General features: G+C 39.7%; 1 protein-coding gene across 1 annotated transcript in view; it reads left to right on the forward strand.

Moving 5' to 3' along the window:
• The first annotated feature begins 19,780 nt into the window (after window positions 1-19,780).
• Window positions 19,781-23,926, forward strand: part of LOC137188350 (cadherin-2-like) — a 102,254-nt gene continuing 98,108 nt past the window's right edge. The window contains exon 1 of the mRNA XM_067597980.1: window positions 19,781-19,998. Coding sequence (XP_067454081.1) covers window positions 19,957-19,998 — 42 coding nt within the window. The 5' untranslated portion in view covers window positions 19,781-19,956. The remainder of the gene's footprint in view (window positions 19,999-23,926) is intronic.

Genomic DNA, 23,926 nt, shown 5'->3' on the forward strand with positions numbered 1-23,926 from the left:
CTTAATGGTTGTTTGAATTCAATCTACTGTCATCAGGTTGCTGGTTTATTTCATTTGTACATCACAAAGTGCTAAACATTACAGCAGTCAAATAAAAATGTAAAAACAGAATAAAAATTAAACACTGGTGCCATGGGTTTGAGAATTCACAGCTTCTCTACAGATGTCCATTTTGTCCGGAGCAATTGTCTTAACATCACTATTAGAATTTCAAATGAAATGTTATGTTTGAAGTATTAATACAATGCAGTAAATTAAATAGCAGTAGTGTTCCAGGCAGAACAGCAGGGACCACCCAAAAAAAAAAAAAAAAAAATTCAGCGTGTGCTCTGTGCGTGCACATACTCTGACCACAGCACCAGATGGTCTGGGCTTAGCCCCAGACCTTGTCAACTCTTAGAAACACCCTTGTGAAGCAGCATAAATCACTATGAGGGGGATAATTTTTTGTCCCCACCAGGGATAAAAAATAATTCAGCAGAGGCAGGGATATACAGACCAGAGGGAGGGGGGGGGGGGGAATCCCAACCATCCCCCCCGGCAAAGCACATCCTGCAAGTAGGAATATATCCTTTTTCAAAGTCAGTGGCAGCCACTTAGCTAACGTGTCTCCTCGCTTCCCGCGCTTGCATCTCATCCTCGCGTCTTAGCTATTCCCAGCAAGGATGCGAGAGGGTTATCCAAGGAAGAGACACAAAGATTGATGATCCTTGCTCACTCCAGCGTCATACCTCTAACTATTCATGACACACAGCTTCTCAACTGTGAACTATCAATATGTAGAAATAATTAAGTAACAGTAACGCCTGCTCCAAAACTGATTATACAGTTAGTTGTGTCTGGCCATCACAGAATGAGACAGAAATAACACAAATAGATTTCAAAAACACGGGATTAGATTTCAATATCCTTTGTGCAAGCACTTACAAGAGAGTCTTCTTGTTAATGGTGAATGCAACAATGAAGTTATTGACAATGGCAGGTTGACACAGAGGAGTTTTAAGTAGGCACACTTCTTCTTTGACGTTTCGTTGATGAGCCTGCGTTGCACCCTCCTCCTGATGGCATAGTTCCTCCACCACCATCTTTCTCTGTTCTAGTGCTGTGGCTTTATTCCAAGATGGACAGCTAGTTGTTAGCCCAAGGCCTCCTCTTCCTTGCTGAACATGTTCCACAATGTCCACATGTCTCAAAGCTGCTGTTGCCTGTTCCACTGCTTTGGCTGGTCTCCATATACATCCAGATGCAAAGGTTAGCGCATTGTTGCTCACTGCTAAATTTCGGGATTCGTTCAGTGTCATCTGGAGTCTTGCTTTTGCACACTTGAACTCCTCCGTGAGACAGGTAAGGCACCATGGAACTCTGAGCCATTTCTTGATGTAGCCTGTGATTCCTCTTTCCTGTTTCTCTACTGTTGAGACTGGGACCTCATAGATTGTGAGGGGCCACAGCACCCAGGGGTAGAAGCCCAAAGTTCTGAAATGCATATGTTAACTAAAATAGGCCACTACAACTATATGTGCCTCAATGCACCACAGTTTAATCATACAAGCCTTATGCATCATTGGAGGTAATGTTACAGGCACCAAGACAAGCATTAACAGCATCGCATAACCTGGCACGGTGCTCACATATTCACACACACACACACACACACACACAGCTGACAGACACAACAGCATCATTAATCAAGCATATGGATAGAGATACACCGGCACCAACATGCTCAGCAACGTTAAAAATGACACCTGAACATAGCCTGGCACAGCGGCCTCATAAACCACACACACACACAGAGATGGCAGTCGCAGCAACATCAGCATAAAATCCAATTGTATACCCAACAAAAACTATACCTAATTAACAATAATCTTGAATTAGGCAATAGGCTACTACAGTCCAAAATTGTAAATTAGTTTACTTTTGATGATCACAGCAGGAGACGATGGGACTTGGTGTTGAACACTGAAATGATTTCAGTATAGTGAAGGATTCAGTCAGTTCTCTTTCAAAGGAGAGCAGGGAGATAGAGTTCAGTCTGTATGTCATCATTGATGCCCTGATGCCAGTTTTTATCTGACTGACAGTTGAAAAGAGTCTTTCAACAGTACAGCTTGTTGCTGCTGAATTAGCAGCCACGTACATGTCGTTACTACAGGGCACTTATTGAGGAGAAACTGGCACAGGAATAGGAGTCTGGGTTGAGAATGATGGCTGAACTTGAGCTGAATTGTCTTCTTTATTCTCCTCACAGCTTCTTTTTGTGACTGCTTTGTTTCTCCATGGTTTTTTTTTATCTTAACTTACATTAAAAGCAGTTAACTTGTGGACAGTAGTCTTCTGTTCCTCTGTGCAATGTGCAATATCTGATCTATCAACATCATCATATGATAAACAAGAAGCAAGAAACAACAATTGTTTTATTTTTATTGATCACATAGTCAGATAATTGAAACAATACTGATTGACTGCTATTCACCGAATGATCCAGCAAATAAGGAAGCCTTCTGATTGGATGGGCCTGAGTGCTGCATGGGCTCACCTAAACCCACCCACAGCTACGCACCAGTAGTCAACGGACAGCTGGGTTTAAAATAACTCATGGCCCCATTCACCAGTAACAGTGGATTAACTGTCAATCCCAGTTGTCTCTGATGAAAGTTTGTGAAAACTACCTGGTAAGTAACCCGCATATTTCAGCAGAGAAGTGAGTAATGTTAACACCAAATTCCATTGAAAAAAATTACAATTTAACATAACAATGACTGGTGATGGATTGCTTGTCAACTAGTAATTTAAGTTACATTTTTACTGAAATAAGTCCACATTTACCTACAAAATAAGTGCCGAATTAATCATTTTATTAATCACTTTATTTTTAAAATATGATCCATGTTGCTTGTCCTACACTTACAAACAAGGTTTATTTTAAATTGTGTACTTTTATAAGGGAGTGTGCCATAAGCCCCCAGTGTTTCAGAGAGGAGAATACTGCTTATTTTTTCACAATTTTGAAACCTTTTTTTATATACTTGGCAAATTTTTTAATCATTCAAATTTGGCTGGGTGATTAATATCACACTTTTCTGTGGTGTGACAACCTTAGAACACATATTTATTATTGCTTTGCGCAGACTTAAAACTATGATGACGCACTATTACTTTCCTGCAAATACTGTGTTGAATCCCAGCAGCACCATGTGGGACACCATCAATCTATCCTATAATGATACACGTACAGTTTAATCTTTTTTAAAGGAAGGGTATTTATGGCATTGTGTTTTCACTGTATGCTTTATAGAAATATATTGTAGAAATACAATCCCTGTTGTTATTGTGTGATGATGTTGTTGAGCTGCAGACATGAGTGGCATGTTACAGCTCAGTAGCTCCTATAATGTTTACTTCTGGCTATTAAATAACATACTCTGTAAAAGCACTGTTTTACACTATTTTTTATGCATTGATTATGAAAGATACCTCATAGAACATATCAAATAATCTTTACCCATGAACCGATGAACATGGGTTGCTTTACACAGAGGAGCAGTGGGCTTTCATTTTCACTTAGTGCTCAGATAAGAGAACCAGTAGTGTAATGATCATCTTCACATGGAGAGGGAGTGGACTATCAACACTTTCCTCTCAAACATCATTGTAGCTGTGTCTGGTAAACAGCAGAAAATTGTGACAGCTTAACATATAAATGTGTAATTTTGTAGCTTGAATTCCACATTGCCAGATGTAAAATATCAGTATGTCAGTATAAAAAAATCCTGTAGCATGACTTCAGAAAAGTAAAGGTGTTTTTCATAAAGTCACAGGACTTGAAATCCACGTATGGACCAACACACAACATATCCAGACACGTTCATTCTCCTAAAGGGATGAAAACAATGTGTTTCATGATGGTGGAAAACACTGGTCATGGCTTTACTCCAAATTCTGGCACAAATGCTCATTTGGGTTGAGATCTGATCCCTTAAAGGCCAAAGTAGATGATTTACATCATGAGATGACAGACAACATATCACATGATTTACACGTGTTTCCTGTGCATTTTCTTAGTATACAGAAATATATAAAGTATCACAAAGCTTATAATGTGATACAGGTTCAGATCAGTGCTGAATACTAGAAAGACTGAACACTAAAAACATTCACAGATCTAAAAGTGTAGGTTCACATCAGAGAGTATTAATGCATCAATGTATCAAATACATGACTTACACACTCTTATCTATATGCACACATACAAAATATCAATTCCACATGATGAGTGAGTCCAGACAGCTCACTGTAACTTCACCAAGCAAACTACCTACAACACATTATATGATCTCTGCTGCATGTTTGTTAAGGAGATAAATTCACACAACAGCCACACAGAGACATTTAACCATCAGAGAAGAAATTAGCGACCAAAGAGACAGAGAGAGAGAAGCTGTATCTGACTCACGTTATCTGACGTCTTCTTTCTTTCATGAAGATGAAGTATCCTTGTCATAACGTCCATTTGTGGCTGTTGGTCAACTTGTTTGTTAGATAACAGAATTTTGTGGCTGCTGGTTAACCAGTCTGATATCATTAGCAACAAAGACAAACAAGCTAACTCTCCTGTTTGCCCTGCTGTTTCCACCAGTTACCTGGAGCACTGAGACTCTGATCAGAGGTTGTTTGTCATTTAAACCCAGTATTAGAACAAGCACAAATGTGTGTTATTTGTATTAGGAAGCCTTGCTTTTCTTCCCATACCAAACTGCTGTATGTTGCAGTCTTAAAGGGCAACTGCACTGCTAATGTAAACATTAGCTTGTGTTTCCAGGTGTTGGGGAGTACTACTGCATAAGTGTAAAAAGCAGTATAAAGCCTTTTGTGCCTTCAGAGGGAGCTGTGTGAAATCTCAAGTGATGTCACTGGAGTCAGCATCAGTTGGGGTTGAAGACCACAAGTTTGAAAAGTAAAAAAAATCTGCTTGTGTGGGGTTAGAAAGTAGTGAGGTTAGCAGACGTCTGTAGCTCCTCATCTCTGATGGAGGCTAGCAGCTCCAGGCTACATTAGCTGCTACTTAACACACTCCAATCTCTGACTGAACTGCTGTCGTCCAGGTTTTGACAAGGCTACTGCACCAATTTTGCTTAGAAAAAACTGTCCATTATGAGTCTGACAATATTAAGGGAGCTTTTAAAATGGTTTAAAAAGGAAAACTACTGTGCCTTTTACAAAGTATCTTCATATGCGGTAGCACTCATATTATTATGTTATTTTTCACTTCTATGACTGTTCTGGCCAGTGTTATGTTTACCCAAAATATGTTTACCCATCACTAATGCAGAGTAGATTCATGCACTTATAATTCAGAAAAGATTGAGATGGAGGAAATCACAGCCAGACAATACAGAATAAGCAAACAAACTGCTAATTTGACTATTCCATGCAGTTAAAATGGTGCTTTTCAGCAACCAGCTGTTATAGTGCTGTTCTACATCATTAATACAATAAAGCATGACTGATGCATCAGTATCTCTGCAGTTTGGAGTTAAGTGACTTGCTGAAGGGTACTTCATTAGTGGCTGTGTGTAGAGGTGAGTGTTGGGCTTCTATTCTTTTATGCTTCTGTTTTGCTTTAAAGATGGTTTGTGTTTTAACTTTTCTCATGAAAGTGGAAAAACATTATGTGATAAAACTCTTTCCAGCCTCAAGTGCCATGTGTCCTTACCATGCAAACACACACACACACACATACACACACACACACTCTCTCCATCAGGGTGTACAAACCCAGCCCATCAGCTGAGATTGTGGTCTAATTCAAGTTGGCAGATAGGAGTCGGGATGAGAGCAACGAGTAATCAAGGAGACAGACGAGGGAGCAAGAGAGAGAGAGAGAGGAGGAGGTAAGTGCAGAGAGAGAGAGAGAGAGAGAGGGCAAACTATAAAACATGAAAGTAGAGGAAGGAAGAAATTTAACTCGACAGAATCTGAGTCGGATTTAAGAGATGGAAGAGAGAGGTTGGAACAGAATTAGAAGCACTTAATTTGCCAAAAACTAAAAGAACCATGCTGCAGTGTGTGTGTGTGTGTGTGTGTGTGTGTGTGTGTGTGTGTGTGTGTGTGTGTGTGTGTGTGTGTGTGTGTGTGTGTGTGTGTGTGTGTGTGTGTGTGTGTGGGTTGTGTCACTGCTTCAGAGATGCAACAACAACTTTACCTAACTGAACCTACTAGTAGGTAGAATGCATTTTGTTAAATTTCTAGTGAGAGATATGCATGTCATTTTCATAATCTTGGTATAATGTATATGTACGGTATATGTGGTGTAATGTATATGATGTTTAGTTTGTCATTTATAACTAAGATTTTTTAAAGTTTGGATGACATGGCTCGTGGAAGGGCATTGCATTGTGGGCAGATTTGGCATGTTCGACTCCTGTTTTAAGTGTGGATTAAGTGTGCTTCATGTTGGCATTTTTCAGATGTGGCCTCCTACCTAGTGGCAGGCTTGGGTATTAATGGAATCCATGTAACAGCATTATGTAATAAGGATACAAAAAAGGTCTCTGTATTCTTTTACAGTTACAGAAAAGAAAAGACGTAATCAGAAAGTGGATTATTAGTAGGAGTATTAGCAGGAACAATTTGCCAATCTTCCATGGTTTGTTGACAAGCCGTGGACAGTCGGCAACAGCACTTGTGCTTGCAGCCGTGTCTCTCGATCTATCACCATGAAAGCGGCAGCATGCTGTTGGCACACCCACTATACCTGCAGGGAGTAGAAGCAGAGCGCTGCACACACTGCTGACCTGCTGTCACGCTGAGAGTAACTCACGTTATAGTAACAGCATGAGAAGACACACTCTGTTGTAGTCAGCACTTGGTTCAGTTTCAGTCATTTGCTAAGAGATGAGATGCTTTGAGCATCAGTCCCATTGGAGAACTGAGGGTGGGAGGACTCACCACCTGGAAGTATTTTCCTCACTGTCAATTCACATGTTAAGGTTTTCTATCAAAGATATGATATTCTAAACATTTCTCACCACGAAAAACACAAAAGTCTCCTGTCACATCCTGCCTGGACTTTCTGTTTGTTTTTTTGGACTTTTTGAGTTCTTTCTTCTGTTGTCAAGTCCTTCTGGTCCTTTCTGATGACGGCGCCAGCTGATGACAGCTGGATCAGCTGTCATCAGCTTTAACAGCTGTAGAAACCTCTGATGGAGTTTGTGTCTGCACACATGTGCACTTTGTTAATACTAATAAAAGGTGCACAGTTATCACTGCCAGCAGCTGTTTCCTCTCTGCAGCCTGTTACCTGTTTAACAAACACCTAAATAAAACAAACATGAATAACAACCTGCATTATGTACTATGTCCTGCTCAGAGGCACAGAACCATTTCTACTGGTAGGACGCGTTTATACTATTTATTGATTCTTTGCATCTATAGCCTATTTTTTGATATTTTGACTGTGAAATCGTTATTTAATAACCCAGAATATGATCAGGGTGTCTTTTGAACACTGGAAAATCTGTATTTGGCTAAATGTTTCAGGAGATTATGTAACTCATATCAAACCTGACGCTCAGGAATTTTCAGCCTCACATGTGACTGAATGGAAATGACGATAAATGATGTAAAATATAAATGTGTTTAACTGTTATTATGGATCAAATTAAAGTCAGAGAGTCTGTCTGTCAACAAGAAACAGTTTAACGGAGGAAATAACATCATGAAAAGAAAAATCTTTCTAATAATGGTTCTCAGACCGACAATTAACAGATTTTTTAACTAGATGATGAATCAGAAAAATAAAACATAAAACTTGGGAGTGATACATGTAAATTTAATCTGTAATCTCTCCAATTCAGTATGAAACTGCAGTGATGTATCAGATCAGGCTGATCAGCTGCAGCGTCCAATCAATAACTGATATCCAGTAAGGAGGCGTGTCCACTGGTAAAAGACTTCCTGTTCGCTCCTCAATCCTTACTCCTCGGAGCAGAAATTAGAGATGTCTGTGAAAATGGCGCACCAAGAACAACTTCCAGTTTAGGCGAGGAGCAACGAAATATCAAATAAGAGACCTGAGATGTACCCATTGTCTTCTCAGCCTATCAGCTCTCAGCCTGCCCCTGTGTCTTCTCACCTCTTCCTTGTTGTCTGATTAGTTTGTATTTAAGGTCTGGTTTTCAGTTGAGTTTTGTTGGATCATTGTTCTGTTCTGTTCCGTCAAGTTTGCTCCTCTCCGCTCAGCCAGCCTCTGTTTTGCCTGCCCAGTCCTTCTGACAGGGTTGTTGCACAAAAAAATGTTTCAAATCTGTGCTAGCAACAATATATCTGCTGTGCAAGAATACAGTTTGAAGCAGAAGCAGAGCAAATCTGCATGCAAGCAGGGGCCATTTGAGTGTGAAGGCAGGGTTTTGAGGGGAAGAATTACAAAATCTGAACATGAAATCAACAAATCATGCTCTCAGATTGAAAGACCATGCTCTTGAATAAAGATAGGAAAAAAGCCTCATAGCTTATTAAGTGTTGGATACAGCCTGAATGTTATTAATTCTGTTCAAACACTACACAACCTTGATAGATGGTTATCACTTTTGTATCAAAATCAGTCCTTCTTAATGAGACTGATAAGAATTTGGCACTGCAAGATTAAATATAAAATATGTCATTTTATTGATTGAATGAATGATTTCCTAAAAAATGTCATGTCTCTTCTTTGTACAGTAGACCTAAGTGCTTCTAGATAACTCCGTTTAATTGATTTAATAATTCTATTACTGCCTCTCAGCTCCTGAATGTGTATTTCTTACAGTCAGCTGACTGTAACCATAATTCTTGTTGTTTATTTGTTCTTCATGTAGAAATTAAATAAGAGCAATAAAGACCGTGAGTTTGACTGAGCTGTATTTGTATTTGCACAAGCTACTTGATGTCCTCCTTAATCAAGCGTGTCCCAGTCCAGTATGCTCTGATAAGCCTCCACATGCTGTGATCTTTACGGGCACTTGGGCACTGTGGCAGTTACAGGATATATGTCACACAATGAACACATGACTACTTGCAAGTCCTGCATGAGTTGATACTGGGAGGGACCCTTGTTTTCAGTCCCAACCTTGTCTCCTAAAAGCTACATTTATATACTATCAATGTGTTTTCCCAGTTAAAATTTCAATGGGAAATGTAATAGTTACCTGGATTAGGTTTACTGGCAACATAATTGTTATTCAAGGCAGTGCTTTGTTTTTGTAGAGGAGCACAGTTGGCAGCACTGAGACAGCAGAGAACAGGGTTCAAGTCTTGAGTCCTAACCCTCATACTTCAAGTTACTGTTGACTTTTTAAATATTAATCAAAGAACACAATCTTTTCCCAATATTATCCAAGGGCTTTGAGTTAGTTAAATATAACCATTACAAAGTTAAATCATGCTTTACTTGCAATGAGTGAATATTGTAGGAAACTAAATGAAAGTCAGTGAAAATTTTGCAGATATATTCGGAATCGACATTTTGCATCTTTATGTTGATTTTAAAAAATGTAACAGTAATGTAAATGTAGTAGCGCTGAGCTTCTTTCAAAACATATCTGCTGTTGCAAGTATGTAAACCATATGGCCACCACGGCTTGAAGCAGAGGCCAATGCAGAAATACTTAAAGTGCAATACCACCAACAGCCTCCTGTTCAAAAAGTCTCAACTTCTCTTCAGTGAGTCATTATGGTCTTATAATAAGTGTGCTGGTGGTCATTTTGGAAATTATTGCCCCGTTCATAAGATTTGAAGACTTATAGTAGCTTTGATGTCTGCTGTGTGGGTGTTGGAATATTGTTGCAATATTTCACTAAGTTTAATGTTACTTGATAACCATACCTACCCTGTTAGCACAATTTAGCTAGAGTAGCTAATGTTAGCCCCAGTGTGCAGCGCTGCAAACGGAAAAGATATAAGCTGCAAATCTGGGCTTCAAACCGGCTCCAATGCAAACCAGTGGGTGACGTCAGACAATGCTACGTCCAGCTTTATATACAGTCTATGATGTAAACAGAATTTCTAGGAACCAAAGTGGTCTGAAGAGAATAGTTGATGAAAATAAAAACAGCATTAGCCTGTACGTGTATTCTATAGCTGTGTATCATATCACCATCATGCCATGTAACTTAAAATATATAAGTACCAGTCAAAAGTTTAGACACACCTTCCCATTCACTTCAATGAGAAAGTGTGTCCAAACTTTTGACTGGTACTGTATATCTAACTCGCATTGCATTGAAGCAACACAGCATCCAGTGTGTTTGCAGCTGATGGTATGAACGCAGGGTGAGGAGAAGACATTAGAGAGCGAGTGGAAAAAAAACAGAGAGGCAGAGCAGTCGAGAGAAAATAGATGTGGTGAGATGAAGAGAAAGAGACGCCTGGGGGGAAATGGAACGATGGGGAAGAAAAAGGCTTTAAGAGAATGAAGGCTGAAGAAATGGAAAGGACAGGAGAGATGGGGGAGAGGATGTCTGAGATAAAGAGCAAGCAAGGGGAGAGATGGACAGATAGACAGTATGAAAGAGCAGCAGAGGGGGGTGAAGAGAAAGGGAGAAAGTAAAGAGGAGGAGAGAGATGAGAGGAGCGAGTGAAGTGGAGGATGGAGGAGTGCAGTGATCAGTGCTGGGCTGCGACCCCACTTAGTGACCAGGCTGAAAGCTTTCCACTTCAGCAGCCTGCTGGCAGTGCGCCTGCTACCACATACACTCACACACACACGCTCTGTGACTGATGCTTACTTCAATACAGTCACACACACACACACACATACACCTTTTCACATCACAACACAGTTTAAAGCCGTGCAGGCAAGATTTTTGGATGAAATCCCAGCTTTCTTATCAGGCCAAATCATAACATCAGGCTCCATCCCATCTCCACTCACAGAGACACCACACATTCCTCCTACACCCAAATGAAATCCTGCTATTGTAGTATGTTCCCAAAGCTGATGAGTCAATATAGAAAAGTGCCAGAGCTGTGGCAGTTTTCTGATGTTACCTTTCAGGAGGTATGGTCATTGAAGTCTTTACAATTCTGTTAGTGCTCTGCCATTTGCCAGTATGCCAGTATGTGAAGCTGCTTTGTGCTTTAAAGTACACTGCAGGCAATAGCTGGGTAAGGTGCAGTACTTTCCATGTTTAGTCAAGTCAAAATCCCTACAGTCTCTACAGAAAAATGACACCAGGCAGAATTTATAACCATCATTATTCTAAACAAATGTCACATAAACTACATGATATGTTGATATCATGAAGAGAATTCACTGCTGACTGATGTGCCCAGCATGTAGCACTTACAGTTGTTACTGTATACTCTGTTGATATGCACGTTAAGGTTCAGTCACACCAGTAAAAGGATGAGTTAAAAGATGGTTCACCAGGTGCCCAAATGAACACTGAGACAGGTTTTTCTTGCTGTAATCATTCCTCTTGTTCATACTGACCACTATGACTGTGTGGACACACTGTTTTAGCCTCCATCATTTATATTGAAAGCACATTGGAAGGGGATCTTTTAATAGTCAGTATGGACAGGAGGAATGATAACAGCGAGGAAAACCTCTTTCACTGTTCCTATGGACACCTGACTTTTAAGACACACTTGAAAAATTGTGAACTTGTCCTTTAAAAGGGTGAGTTTTTGTGGCAAAGTCAATTCATGTCAGTGGAATCAACACTATCTGTATATTTGCTGATGGGAGCAAGGTAAATCTATGCCAATCTTTTGCATCAAGTTAAACACTGGTGAACTCTGACATGCAAATTTGCGCAAATGACCAATAGCAAACAGTCTTCTCAGCAGTGACCATTTAAGGAATGGAAAATGGAGTCCAAAATGCAGGAAGCTATTGAAGCTTACAGTTGTGTTGCTCTGTTTACTTCTATTTAACCCTCCCCTCTGTCAGAGTATGAACTGCTCCACAAAAGAGACATGTTTTTTAGTAAGGATGTAAACAAATATGAATACATATTTTGATATGAGCAGATAATGCGCTGAACTCTCTGAATGGATACAAACACACAACAAATGTCAGAGTCATAACTCAGTCATATCACAACATTCAGATCAGGCAGGATCTCTGACATCCATCCTTTGCTGTGCCACTTACTGGTGTGACTGGGACTTAACATGAGTAGCAGAAGCCAAAATATTTGCCCACTACAGTGCAGTTCTATCCAGCATGAGTACCTCTGACTTCGTCATGCACTCCAATAGTCACAGCCACTCAACAGGAAACGGTTAGACCTGTACATCTACTTCCATCCCCACCCAAAAAAAACAACACCCCCAACCACTATAACCATATCCAAAAACAATGAGGCCGAGTTAGGAGCTGACAGTGTTGAAAAAATAATTAAATACTTTTGAAAAACATTATTCAGTACTTTTGAAAAACATACACAAGACATTACAAAAAAGGTTTAAAGCTGAACGAGTCATTTAGAACATGTGGGACCACTGCATTAATTTATCTATACAGAACTTTTCTTTTTGAAACAGAAGTTTCAGGAGGTCACCACGCATCAATGACAACTGTTCAAGGCCAACAAACTGTAAAGAGAAGATGAGCCATTGCTTCCATTAAGTGTTTGGCCATAGCATAGTCTGAGTTTTTGGTTCTAATTGCAGTTTTGTGTTCATAAATTAGCAGCTTTGGTATTCTTTTCATCTGGCCAATATACATTTTTGAACAAGGGCAGTACAACATGTAAACAATGTTGGTGGAGTCTGCTGTCTATGATGAAAATTTTGACCAGTCAGGATGCTTTAAGTATGTACAATCTGTTGTTCTGGCAGTGGGAACACTTTCCACACTTGCCTGAAAGTTGCCTTTGAGTGACAGTCAGTTGTGGTTTTCAGGCTTCTTGAAAGAGTGTATCTGGTGTATCCATGATTGGAACACATCTTGGTAGTGTTTGTGGGTGGCAAGCTGGTGAGGGATCATGTACTTTGGCATCTAGGGGGGATATTTGCATCTGTTTTGCAACCCCTTGGTCAAGCTTATTGCTTGCAGACAAATTAAGTGACTGGTGACGTCGACCCTTTCCAGGTCAGCGGTTCTGTGAGACAGTCAGCAGAGCAGGGGAATAGGTGGGGATAAACTCTTGATATCAGACATTGATGCTCTTTCCTCAAGTTCAGCCCCACAATGCTAATAGCAAAATCATCAGGATGATGTTAGGTCTGTCCAACAGTTTTGTTCTTTGGGCTGTAATTAACATCACAGTCTCTACTGGAGCTTTGAACCTGTTAATAAAAACCCATCATCTCCCCATATCAGTCAAATCCCACATGCACATTGGTTCCTGTTCCTTTTACTTCATGTCTACAGTGCCTGTTCCTCTAGTTCCTCATCACCAGCACATGTCCACCTGGGTCATATGACTTTTCTTTTGACAAAAATCTATTTAAAAAATGTTTTTGAAAAGACCAAGAATCAGATCAATGGTTTACCACTGATCTCATTGTTACCACATCCATCTATCCACTTTCAGCCCCTTATCTTGATTTAGGCCTTGGTCAGACCTTGCTCTCTGGCCAAATCAACAAATCAAAAACAAAAAAAATAGCGTATACCTGAAGGAAGGAAGAAAGACATGCTTGAAACATGAATAAACAGATAAACAAACGGTGAAAAACTGAGATTAACTTGTAATTACAGAGAGGCTGTGTTGAGCTGACTGGCTAACTAAAATGAAAATAAACCAGAATGCTCTACATCAATAGAACATGTGCTTTGTATGAAGTCTGCACACCCTGCATCTCAGCACAATGTTATTCAGGAGTGGTAAAAAAGGAGCTCTTCACTAAAGTGAAAGCAGCTTACCAGTTTCAGTCAAGTATTGAAGAGCACATGGAATTCGGGGGTGACTTACTGTAATGAAGGCCATTTTTAATCCTCAGAGAGTCAGGCTGTAGGGGCAAGAGCCTTCCACCTTGATAGTACAGTACAACTCTACTCCAACAAAGTTACAAAGGCCACAAAAGTGGTAGGACTCTTTGGGATTGACTCTGAGAAAGTGAGAACATTTCAATGGGCATAGGAGCACATTTGAAACTTGTTACTGTTGAAAATATCTCACTCCAAACACTGTATAATGATGAACAGACCCAGAGTTTATGTATGGAGGGATTTAAATTTATGGTTTATATGAGTGCTGAGTTGGTTGTGTGATGGTTATAAACACTGCGTATAAACCATATAGCTCTATATCTACTAAATTGGGTTTAATTAAGGCTGCTTTAATCAATGTTTTAATAATAATGATGAATCAAATAACTATGGGCCACATCCACAAAAGGATTGCGTGGCTTTTGCGACTGCTAAACCTGTAACCTGCAAATAAGGCAAAAAGATGGCGTGTAATTCACAGCACCAGCAAAGAGTGAAAAGCACCACAAACTGCGCTGAAAAGTAAATATCGTCATGATGCACTTGTGCCATTGGCATGTATTTAAATTAGGTAATATTCATATATTTGGTGCAAAATTGGCCCCTTTCTATGCAAATAAGCCTAGTTGCAAAAGCAGTCTAATTCACAAAGACCAGCGCTAATTGCCACATATAGGCCACAATAGGACCTTAAAACAGGGCAGACTGCAGGAACAGATGCTGCACAATTCACGGTGCTGTTAGCCGCCGCAAAGCAGAAAACAGCTCTAATAAACCCACTGTACACTACTTGCTCAGCATCCAATGACAAACAGACAAATTACAAACTGGAGACTAGCTGGTGAACTTAGTGTAGTGTTTAATGTCAAATCTTCATCTGAAAAGTAACTAAAGCTGTCAAATAAATGTAGTGGAGTAGAAACATAAAGAAGCATCAAATGGAAATACTCAAGCAAAGTAAAAGTACCTTGAAATAATAGCACTTAATTACAGAACTTGAGTAAATGTACTTTGTTACTTTCCACCACTAGCTATTCCACAAAAAGTTCAATTACCTTGTTCAAATCCTTAAAATGACATCAACTCTTTTGCCCCTATTAAAAATCCAGAATCTAAGAATATGTTAATATATTTCATTTCAAGTTTCACTGAGAAGATAGTAGAAGATGTCTTCTACTTCACTGTAAATTACATTCTGCATAGACAAGAGAACAACTGAACAACAACAATGAAGAAGGAGAAAAACATATTTTTGAGTGGAGGGGGACTTAAATGTTTCTCTGTTTGTGCTGAATGTGTGAATAGGTTTGCTAACACATTGATTCCATCGTTATAACAGATAACAGAGGATGAGTGAACTTCTTTCCGGCTGGTTAACTGAGGCTGGTGCTGCATGCACATTGAAATCATGACAGGAAAAAGAAAGTAATTTTCTCTCAATGAAAAACGTAGTCTACCTGAAGCTTATGACAAACGTCCAAAAACAAGCCAATGAGATGCAACAGCAAAACAACAAGCGTTTGGAACAGCTGTTGCGATGCTGTCCTTTTCATTACTTTATATTCATGTAATAAATATACGAGTGTCAATCATATGGTAAGACGTTTTCCACTGTATAATCATTTGTAGAAGGATACATGAAATAGAAACCCCTGTATGATGTAATATACTTATAATGATCTATTTATATAATTGTATAATTGTATATAGTTGGGAGGTGGATGAAATATCAGACACAGTTTGCCATATAATACAGTCCACTACATCACCACCATAACCACCACAACCTATTAATGCAGCCTCAAAAATGACCATATAGCTGAGTCAACACGCAAGCAACTTGGTAAGTAAGGTAACTGGTATTTACCGCTGTTCCATTAGCATTGTATTACATTGTACAGGTGTTTTGTATTTTTCATGTTCCGCTCTCTCTGTACTAACTACAACTATTAGTGTAATGTGCAGCAGTAAACACAGCGAACAAACTTAATTTCAGTGGTTTTCTTCCTCTATTGAATCTTTCTGTAATGTAGTTCTGTTAGCTTTGAGTTAAGTGCATAGAGCAGTAAACTGAGCTAAATAACATTATCCTGCCAACACAGATGAGTTTATTCCTGTTTTCCAGCTTCAGATGTTAAACTCTGACTGGTGTTTTCACTGCACTCAGTGGGCTGTGGCCCTGAATCCACTCTGCCACTCTGCTCCTCCTCTCTGACGCGCTGCTGGATGCAGAGTTACTACTACTCAGCACAGAACTATTTGAAGCATTTGGATGCGTCTGTTTTTCATGATTTAATTTCTTTTCTTGGACCTCTTCAGCACCACCATAACGTTTTTCATGTGAAGTGAGCCAGTGGGTCAGTGTGACAAAAACAATGTTAAAAGATACTTCCACAGAACTGTAGAGGTGGGTGGGGCCAAGGGACCCAACTGAACCAAACTTAGTTGGCTGGGGTGAGGGAGACAGATGAGAGGGAGATGACCGTCACACAGAACCACTCTGGGCCATGCAGCCTGCTTGGCTGGGCCTCTCTCTCTCTCTCTCTCTCTCTCTCTCTCTCTCTCTCTCTCTCTCTCTCTCTCTCTGTTGTGTTTTAGTTTTATTTTTCTATGAGCCAATGCACCAATTTGTGTAGAGGCACTCTGGAAAACCCTGCAGTGCACCCGATGGCCACTCATCCCTAGGGTTCTACTATCAGGAAAAATCTGTTTTTGAGTATCACAGATGTTAGATGTCATCACATTATCATTGTGAAGCTAACAGTGAATGTTCCTCAACAAATGGAACCAACAGGGTTATCTAAGGATATGAACAAATCAATATGTTGCCCTTTGCAAAACAATGTATCATTATCACACATAACAAGACTTTCAGCTGACTTCCTTCAGTGGCCACATCAGATTAGGTGAACATGCAGTTCAAGCCTGATTTATTCTGCTGCATGCTCGTCAAATATGTGTAAAGTCGGTGTTAAGAGCCACACAGTAAATCTGTTTTTATTCCAGTTCTGTGAGGTCATGGTTAAAACTGCACTCCCACTTGGCAACACTTTGAATGTGACGACTGAATAAAATTTTAACAATGATTGTTCTAGCTTAGCATTATAATATTAATGTTGACCAAATTGAGTGTCTTGAGTACAACAACTCCTTAAAACTGCATTATGGGTAACATCCATCTCAATAAAATACTCACATGCCTATGAAAGATTATTATTGGTCATTGTAATTGTTCCTTCTGTCCATATTAACACTTAAGATGTTACATTCTTTTGTTTTTACTCATCAAATGAAAAATAAACCTAAACTTGAACTTACAGGGAACAGTGAAGTTTCATCTCCTGTCAAAATTTCTGAATTTCTAGTGAAGACTCTGACTTCTGTCTCTTCAACTAGCACTAATTAAATAAAATTGAGATTTTGAAAGTGTGCCAGGTCCGGATGTGCTTGGGGATTATTTGGATATAACCCTAATAAGGTTATTTTGAAGCTGAAGCTTTTTTTTAATTAATTGAGTTGTGAGAAAATGCTGCACCAGACAGTGGTAGCAAATTGTCTACCTTAATTAAAATTTCTGGGTATTTTTTTTAGCTTGATTTTTTTTTTTAAATGGCCTATTCTGTTGCTAGTAGTGATCAAAAATATTCTCTACTTATATGTGACATCATCAATGCAGAGCAAAGCATTGTTCACATAAAAAAGTTATCACATTTTAGATCATTAATAAGTAGAATGGGAGAAGAATAATGGCCCCAGGACACTCCCCTGGGGGACACCATGAGTTCTGGTTTTAGGAGTGGATAGGTAGCCTGCTCTCATGTAACAGTGAAAGTGGAGAGGATGAGGTCATATTTGTTTAACAGGAGGAAGGAGAGTACTGACTGAATGTGATGTTAGACAGTGGGAGTCATTCTGCCCCTTGATATTGTTAAGTTTAATTAACCATTGTCACCAGTGTGCTATGTGCTCTACCAAAGACACACATGATCACATTTCAGTATGTAGAGGGGAAATCAGTCTAAACAATTCCTCCAACTGAAACGACAGAGTGCATAATTTGTTACTGTGACACAGAAGCATTCTCTGATCTGATTTTATGATATCAGAGGGATGATATCATTTGTCGGTGCCTTTCAAAACCATTCCAAATCACCAGCCTCACTTCTGCTCTGTCAGTAATAATAATGCAAGAAAACTCATCAGACATTTTTTAAATCATTGATATTAATGACTGTGTCATTGTAAATGTGGTCATACAATATGCAAAAAGGGGCAAGGTACTAAAATTATTGTCCAATCAAATTGTTGCACTTTGAATCAACACCTAGTCAAACAGTGAGCTATCAAGAGATTTTCTACCATATTCAACCGTGTAAAACTGCTGAAATCAAGAGTGAGTCATAACAGCAACACTGGAGCTGTAATTATGTTAAAGGTGTTCCCATTTGATGTAGAAATACAAGTGTAATCATTTATTTCACAAGAAGTTACATTCTCAAAATTACTTCTGACATTTTTGGGAATTGTTCCTCCATTAAATGGGTATAGAATCTCAAGAAAAAAAGAATGGTCAAAATGAATGCAGCATATCCTGCAGAAATATCCTGAAATATCCTTTTAATACCCTTGATTTGTGTTTTCACCTGGTATTAATGAGCATTCTTGTTATCTTGATTCTGCCCGAATTGTGATCATTTCTCAATATGCAAATTATGTAGGCAGAGCTGGCAAACATTAACGAGAAGCAATGCAGTACATTCTCAAGGGACCACTACAATATACAAGGGTCATGTGACAGACAGAGAAATGGGGTCTTAGCCCATAGTCTGGGTCAAGCTCCAAAAATGCTGGATCCTACAATTCCCAAAATGCATCTGATAACATCTTTCTGTTCATCCGTCCTTTGCTTTTAAGCACCCATGATTCTTCAGCTCCATACTTCCAGTTTAGAACATAGGGATTTTTGTTATAAAACGGCTGTAATTATCTCAGATTTGAAAAATCCAGAGTCACCGGAGACATTAAACAACTGTCAACTAACTAGTCAACTAACTTTTATGTGTAAAATTGGTGAGGTTGGCCTTTAAGGAAATATTAGGATTAAACGAAAGTACAGAGTATTTACACAATGTCTCTTTTTATGTGAAACTACTCACTTCAGTACCAGTGAGGACTGAAACAGATCAACTGTACCAGACAGTCAGTGGTCTATGGTCTAACGAAACAAAGCTATTACTGAGTGGCATTCAGGGAAGTGTAGTATCCGCTGTTTTTGGACTTCACCCATGAGTCAGAATATCTCAGCCTCTGCTGCTTTCATTTTCACTTCATTTTAAAACCTGCCTCTGGAAAGTTCCCAAACATTATGAAACTGTGATACTAAATCGCTGGACTGCCCGTTTAAAGAGAAGCGTTTGCTTGATTGTCAGGTGTCTCTGCCAACTACAGGCATCTTCAGGTGCCATCAGGTTTCCTTACTGGTGCCACAAGTGGAGTTTTCTGGCTCCAGTAATTGACAGTATCTCTTCTGAAACTCGGTGGTTGTGTTGCATGTTTTTCCACTTTGGATGGAAAAATATGTATTAAGTGTAGCAGGAGCCAACCATTGACAACTCGTTTGCTTAAAATCACTTAATTGCTAAACTGACTGATTAATTAATCACAAACTTGCTGGTGTATCCCTTCAAGCAGTGATCATATCAGATATGTTTCATATATTCAGTCTCAGTAAACTACCCAAACAACCACCTATAGCCTGTGTGGACTGTCCGTCTCTGCAGCCGGGCTCAGTGTTCCTGGTGTCCGTTAGAGGGCGGCACTGAGGCGCGAAGGGGCCGGCGTTAAGTCAGTCGCAGGCAGGCTGGAGTACCGCTGTGCCGGGCAGATCAGGCAGACACAGAGGAGGGCTGGTGGAGGAAGGAAGGCTGCCTCATGCCGCCGGGGTTTACAGGGAATTAAATATCTGACGTCCAGCGCTGCGCGAAGGACTCTGTCGGTTCTGGAAAGGAGGAATTTATAACTCAACAAAATGCATCTTTTTGGGATTTGGATGCTGATGGCGGCTCTGCAGGTAAAAATATTTCCAATTTTGCACAGAGTCAGCTCCGATTGGCGGATGCTGCGGTAGGCTAGAGCAGAACAAACAGAGACTGATGCCCGTTAGAGGAGACAGAGAGGAGCGCTGCAGGGGAGGGGAGGAGGACAATGAAATTATTATTGACTCTGCATATGTGCTGCTTTTACTCGCTTCAGCTGAGTTTAATTTTTTAAATCTTTGCATTTGTCGACTATACGGGGGCCGACAATAGCTGCTTATATTCACACAGTGGCAGTAAAACGCTGCTGATCCCAGACCTGCTCCGAGTCATTTATCAAACTAACAAGACAAATGCATGTGTAACCGTGTGCTTCTGAGAGTTTCACATGAAACGGCGGCTGTAGAAGCAGAGAAAAAAAGGCATAAACGAGGTGTGTGTGTTGTTGAACACACATCCATCCATCCTGGATGACCGGCTGCTGCTGTCGCCTGTTCCAGCATCTCATTTATGACACAATTCATGTTGCTTTCAGCTGAAATCAGATGGTTGACTTTTGTTGGGCTGTAATCCAGTTTAGCCTGAGTGAATCGAGACCCCGATACATCGTTTTTTTTTTTAAATCTTGTGGCGAGCATAAACCGATCTCCATTTAAAAGATGGCAGTTTTATGTGTCCTCTTATAACCGGGTAGACGTGATGGGACAAGGTTTAAGACGTTTTATGAGTCGTGTCTGGTCCTCAATTAAGCAGTCTATTCAGCACTGCATCTATTTTAATACTGATTCTCAAGCCTCCTCATCCTGTGCTCTTAACCAAATCCATTAAATGTTAAAAAAACACCCTGCTTCTATCATGTTGCTGTTCTGAGCCAACGTTTAAATATTTCCCCTGCTGCCACTTGGTGAAAGTGGACATTAGGCTGATATGTTTGAATTAAAGAAGACTATTTTCATAAGGTCTGAAATCTCATTACTTGGAGGTTTGGCGTGAAGCAAGAAGAATTCCCCCATTTTCAAACAGAGTTGAGTGTGTGTTTGGCTGACAGTCAAGACAGTGATGATGTTTGTATCAAAGCTGTTCAGCACATTCCCAGAAGTAAGAATATAACTTTTAAAGGACCATACCAACATTTTTATGGTCTGTTTCATTTACAAGCAACATGCAACTTCTATTACTGCTGGCCGTTTTCCTCAGTCTACCATTCATTTCAGATGTGTTTTCATACATTTCCAGTCATTTTAGCAACACACCAGACACCAATGGCTGCATGAAAGGCATGGAAACCTGTGGTGTATGATGGGTAAAGACTGGTACTCTGCTTTAGGCGAATCATCAGCACTGTTGTTTTCATGTGTGAGGATTTATGAATCCTTAAGAATGACTGTATATTGGTGCAGATTTCATTTGCCCTAAGCTTGTCAGTCATAAAATGTTATAGCAAAATAATTTACAGCCAATCAGCTCCTCCATTCTTCTCTCCTACACTCAGAAAGACTTCCTCCTCAGTGCCAGTGTATAATCGACCGCATGGATGCAAAGACCTTATAGCCAGCCATTGATTGGAAAGTAGACTTTGACCATACAGAATTCTACGCACATGCTGGACAGTTATTCAATCCACTCACTGAGTATAAAGAGTAGTGTTGTATGAATGTACCTTTTGTGTGTTGACCCAGTCCTGCTACAAGAGATAACACATGTAATCAACAAACAGATGAGGTCTGGGACATGAGCTGGACCGGATGGAATATAAGTCCAGGTGTGTTTAGCTTTCTGTCTGCATCATGGATAATATTCTTATGTACGCCTTTTAATTCCATTGCCAACTGTGCCAGATTAATAATGTTATGTAAGACAGGTATCTCTCCTGAATACACTTACTAATGTGGAATATGTATGGTTGCGGTGTATGATTACATTTTAAATAATATACTTTTAAGAAATATGATTAACTGATCCAGACAACAAAAAGAAGCAGCAGGAGTCCAGCTTTATGAGACTGCATGGAACACATCCTGACACATAGGTTGCTCATAGTTTACTGTGGGGCTGAAATAATTAGCTGATTATGGAGATGAAACAAGTCGATTAATCTCCTACTCATTTGACAGAAAATAAATTGGCAGTCATTTTGATAACTGATGAATTCTTAAAATATTTTTGAAAGCAGAAATGTTGAAGTAGCCTGTAGCTTCAGTTGAGTTAATTGAATATCTTTTGAGTTTTGGACTGTTGATCAGACAAAACAAGGAATTTTCAAAATATCTTCTTGGGTCTGGGAAAATATAATGCACTATGATGAGATTTTATTGACCAGAAGATTAATCAATTATTGAAAAAAACACATGAACTAAGCAAATAAGCAAGGACATGTTTCCAAAATGTTAGGCACATAGGTAACATAAATAAGACTCTGTTGTTTGTGCCTTTAAATAGTGAATTCAGTTCATTTGTGTTAATGGATTATTCCAGGAGAACCAGCAGAGAGTCTACTTCCTCATTTTAACTGATCACATCAGCGGGTGCTTTCCCTGAGGAGTTCCTCCCCTCTGGAAGCTCATCAGTGGGTGGAGTCATTGGTTTGAATGAAAATCTGCAAAACTGTTGGCTCTCCATGGCCATCCCTGGATTAGCCAATCAACAGTCAGTTAATCTCACAATTATAATGAATTGTTCAAGTCTTTTTGTTGGGACAAAACAAACAACCTGAAGATGTCACCTTCAGCTCTGTGAGCTTGTGATGGGAATTTTTCACTATTGTCTGACATTTATTGGACTAAGTGATCAATCAGTGATTCAGAAATAATGAGAATAATCTTTAGTCACAGCACTAATAATAGTACGAGAGTCATTCTTTGTGCCAATAGCAAGGGAGAACAGCTATTGTTCAACTCATCTTCTTTTCTCAATGGGCGACCTGTGTGACAGGTGGAACCTTACAAATGAAATTCTCTAATTGTCTTCAGTATAGGGTTGTGGACGGGAAGCATAGTTGATTCGGGGTCTAGTTCACAATATGTCTTTCTTTTCTTCATGGCTTTCTTTGTTTGTGCTTTTTTGATAACCTGTTCTCCATTAGTACTGTGCAATCTGTCTCCCGCATGAAGCAGGTGCAACTTCATGACATGATGCTGTAGGACATAACCCAACAGATCACCATGCATATGAAGCTGATGCTCAATCCCAAGCCTGTTACCTCTCTTACTTAAAGCATGTGCTGATGGCAGCCCTGCCTCTAATAAAGAGGTCAGGTGGGTTGTGGAGGTTTTCACTCCAAGCAAAGCTTTAGAGGGTCCACATCCATACAGAATGAAGACCAAGAAGGCAACAACAAGAACTTTATTTGTCAGACGAAATCAGCATTTGTAGCTAAAAAGATTATTAGTGTCCTCATTAATCATCCTAGTTAAAGCATTCTTATCTGTATGTGTAGATGTAGATATGATTATGGCAGATTCTGTAATACTTGATGAGACATCAGGACCTGAAACATAAAAGTACAGCAATAAGTGTATGTATGCAATATACAGTTTCATTTTTAATAAACTAGGGCTGAAACTAAATGTATTTTTATGACTGATTAATCTGCCTATTAGAAAATGTCCATCACATTTCCCAAAGAACAGATTCTTCACATATCTTGTTTTGTTTGACCAGCAGTCTGAAACCTCAAAGTAACTAACTAACTACTCTGAATGGATACATTTTTGAGCTGGAGTAGAAACAGCCCTCGCATGACCTCTGGGTCCTCTTCCCGTTTTCTTCCCCATTTCACTTTTGCCCGCCCTCTAAATGTCAGCACTGAAACCTGTGCAGCGTTATGCAGAAACACAGCATCACACCAGAGTCTTGCTATGTGTATTTACTTCCTCCTTCCTTCTGCTAATAGGGGAAGAGATGAAAGCCAGCCGTGCTAAATCCCCCCTCCCCTCCCCCACCTTTTCCAAACATGTCAGGATG

This window comes from Thunnus thynnus, chromosome 8 (genome assembly GCF_963924715.1).
Source record: "Thunnus thynnus chromosome 8, fThuThy2.1, whole genome shotgun sequence".
NCBI classification, from domain to species: Eukaryota; Metazoa; Chordata; class Actinopteri; order Scombriformes; family Scombridae; genus Thunnus; species Thunnus thynnus.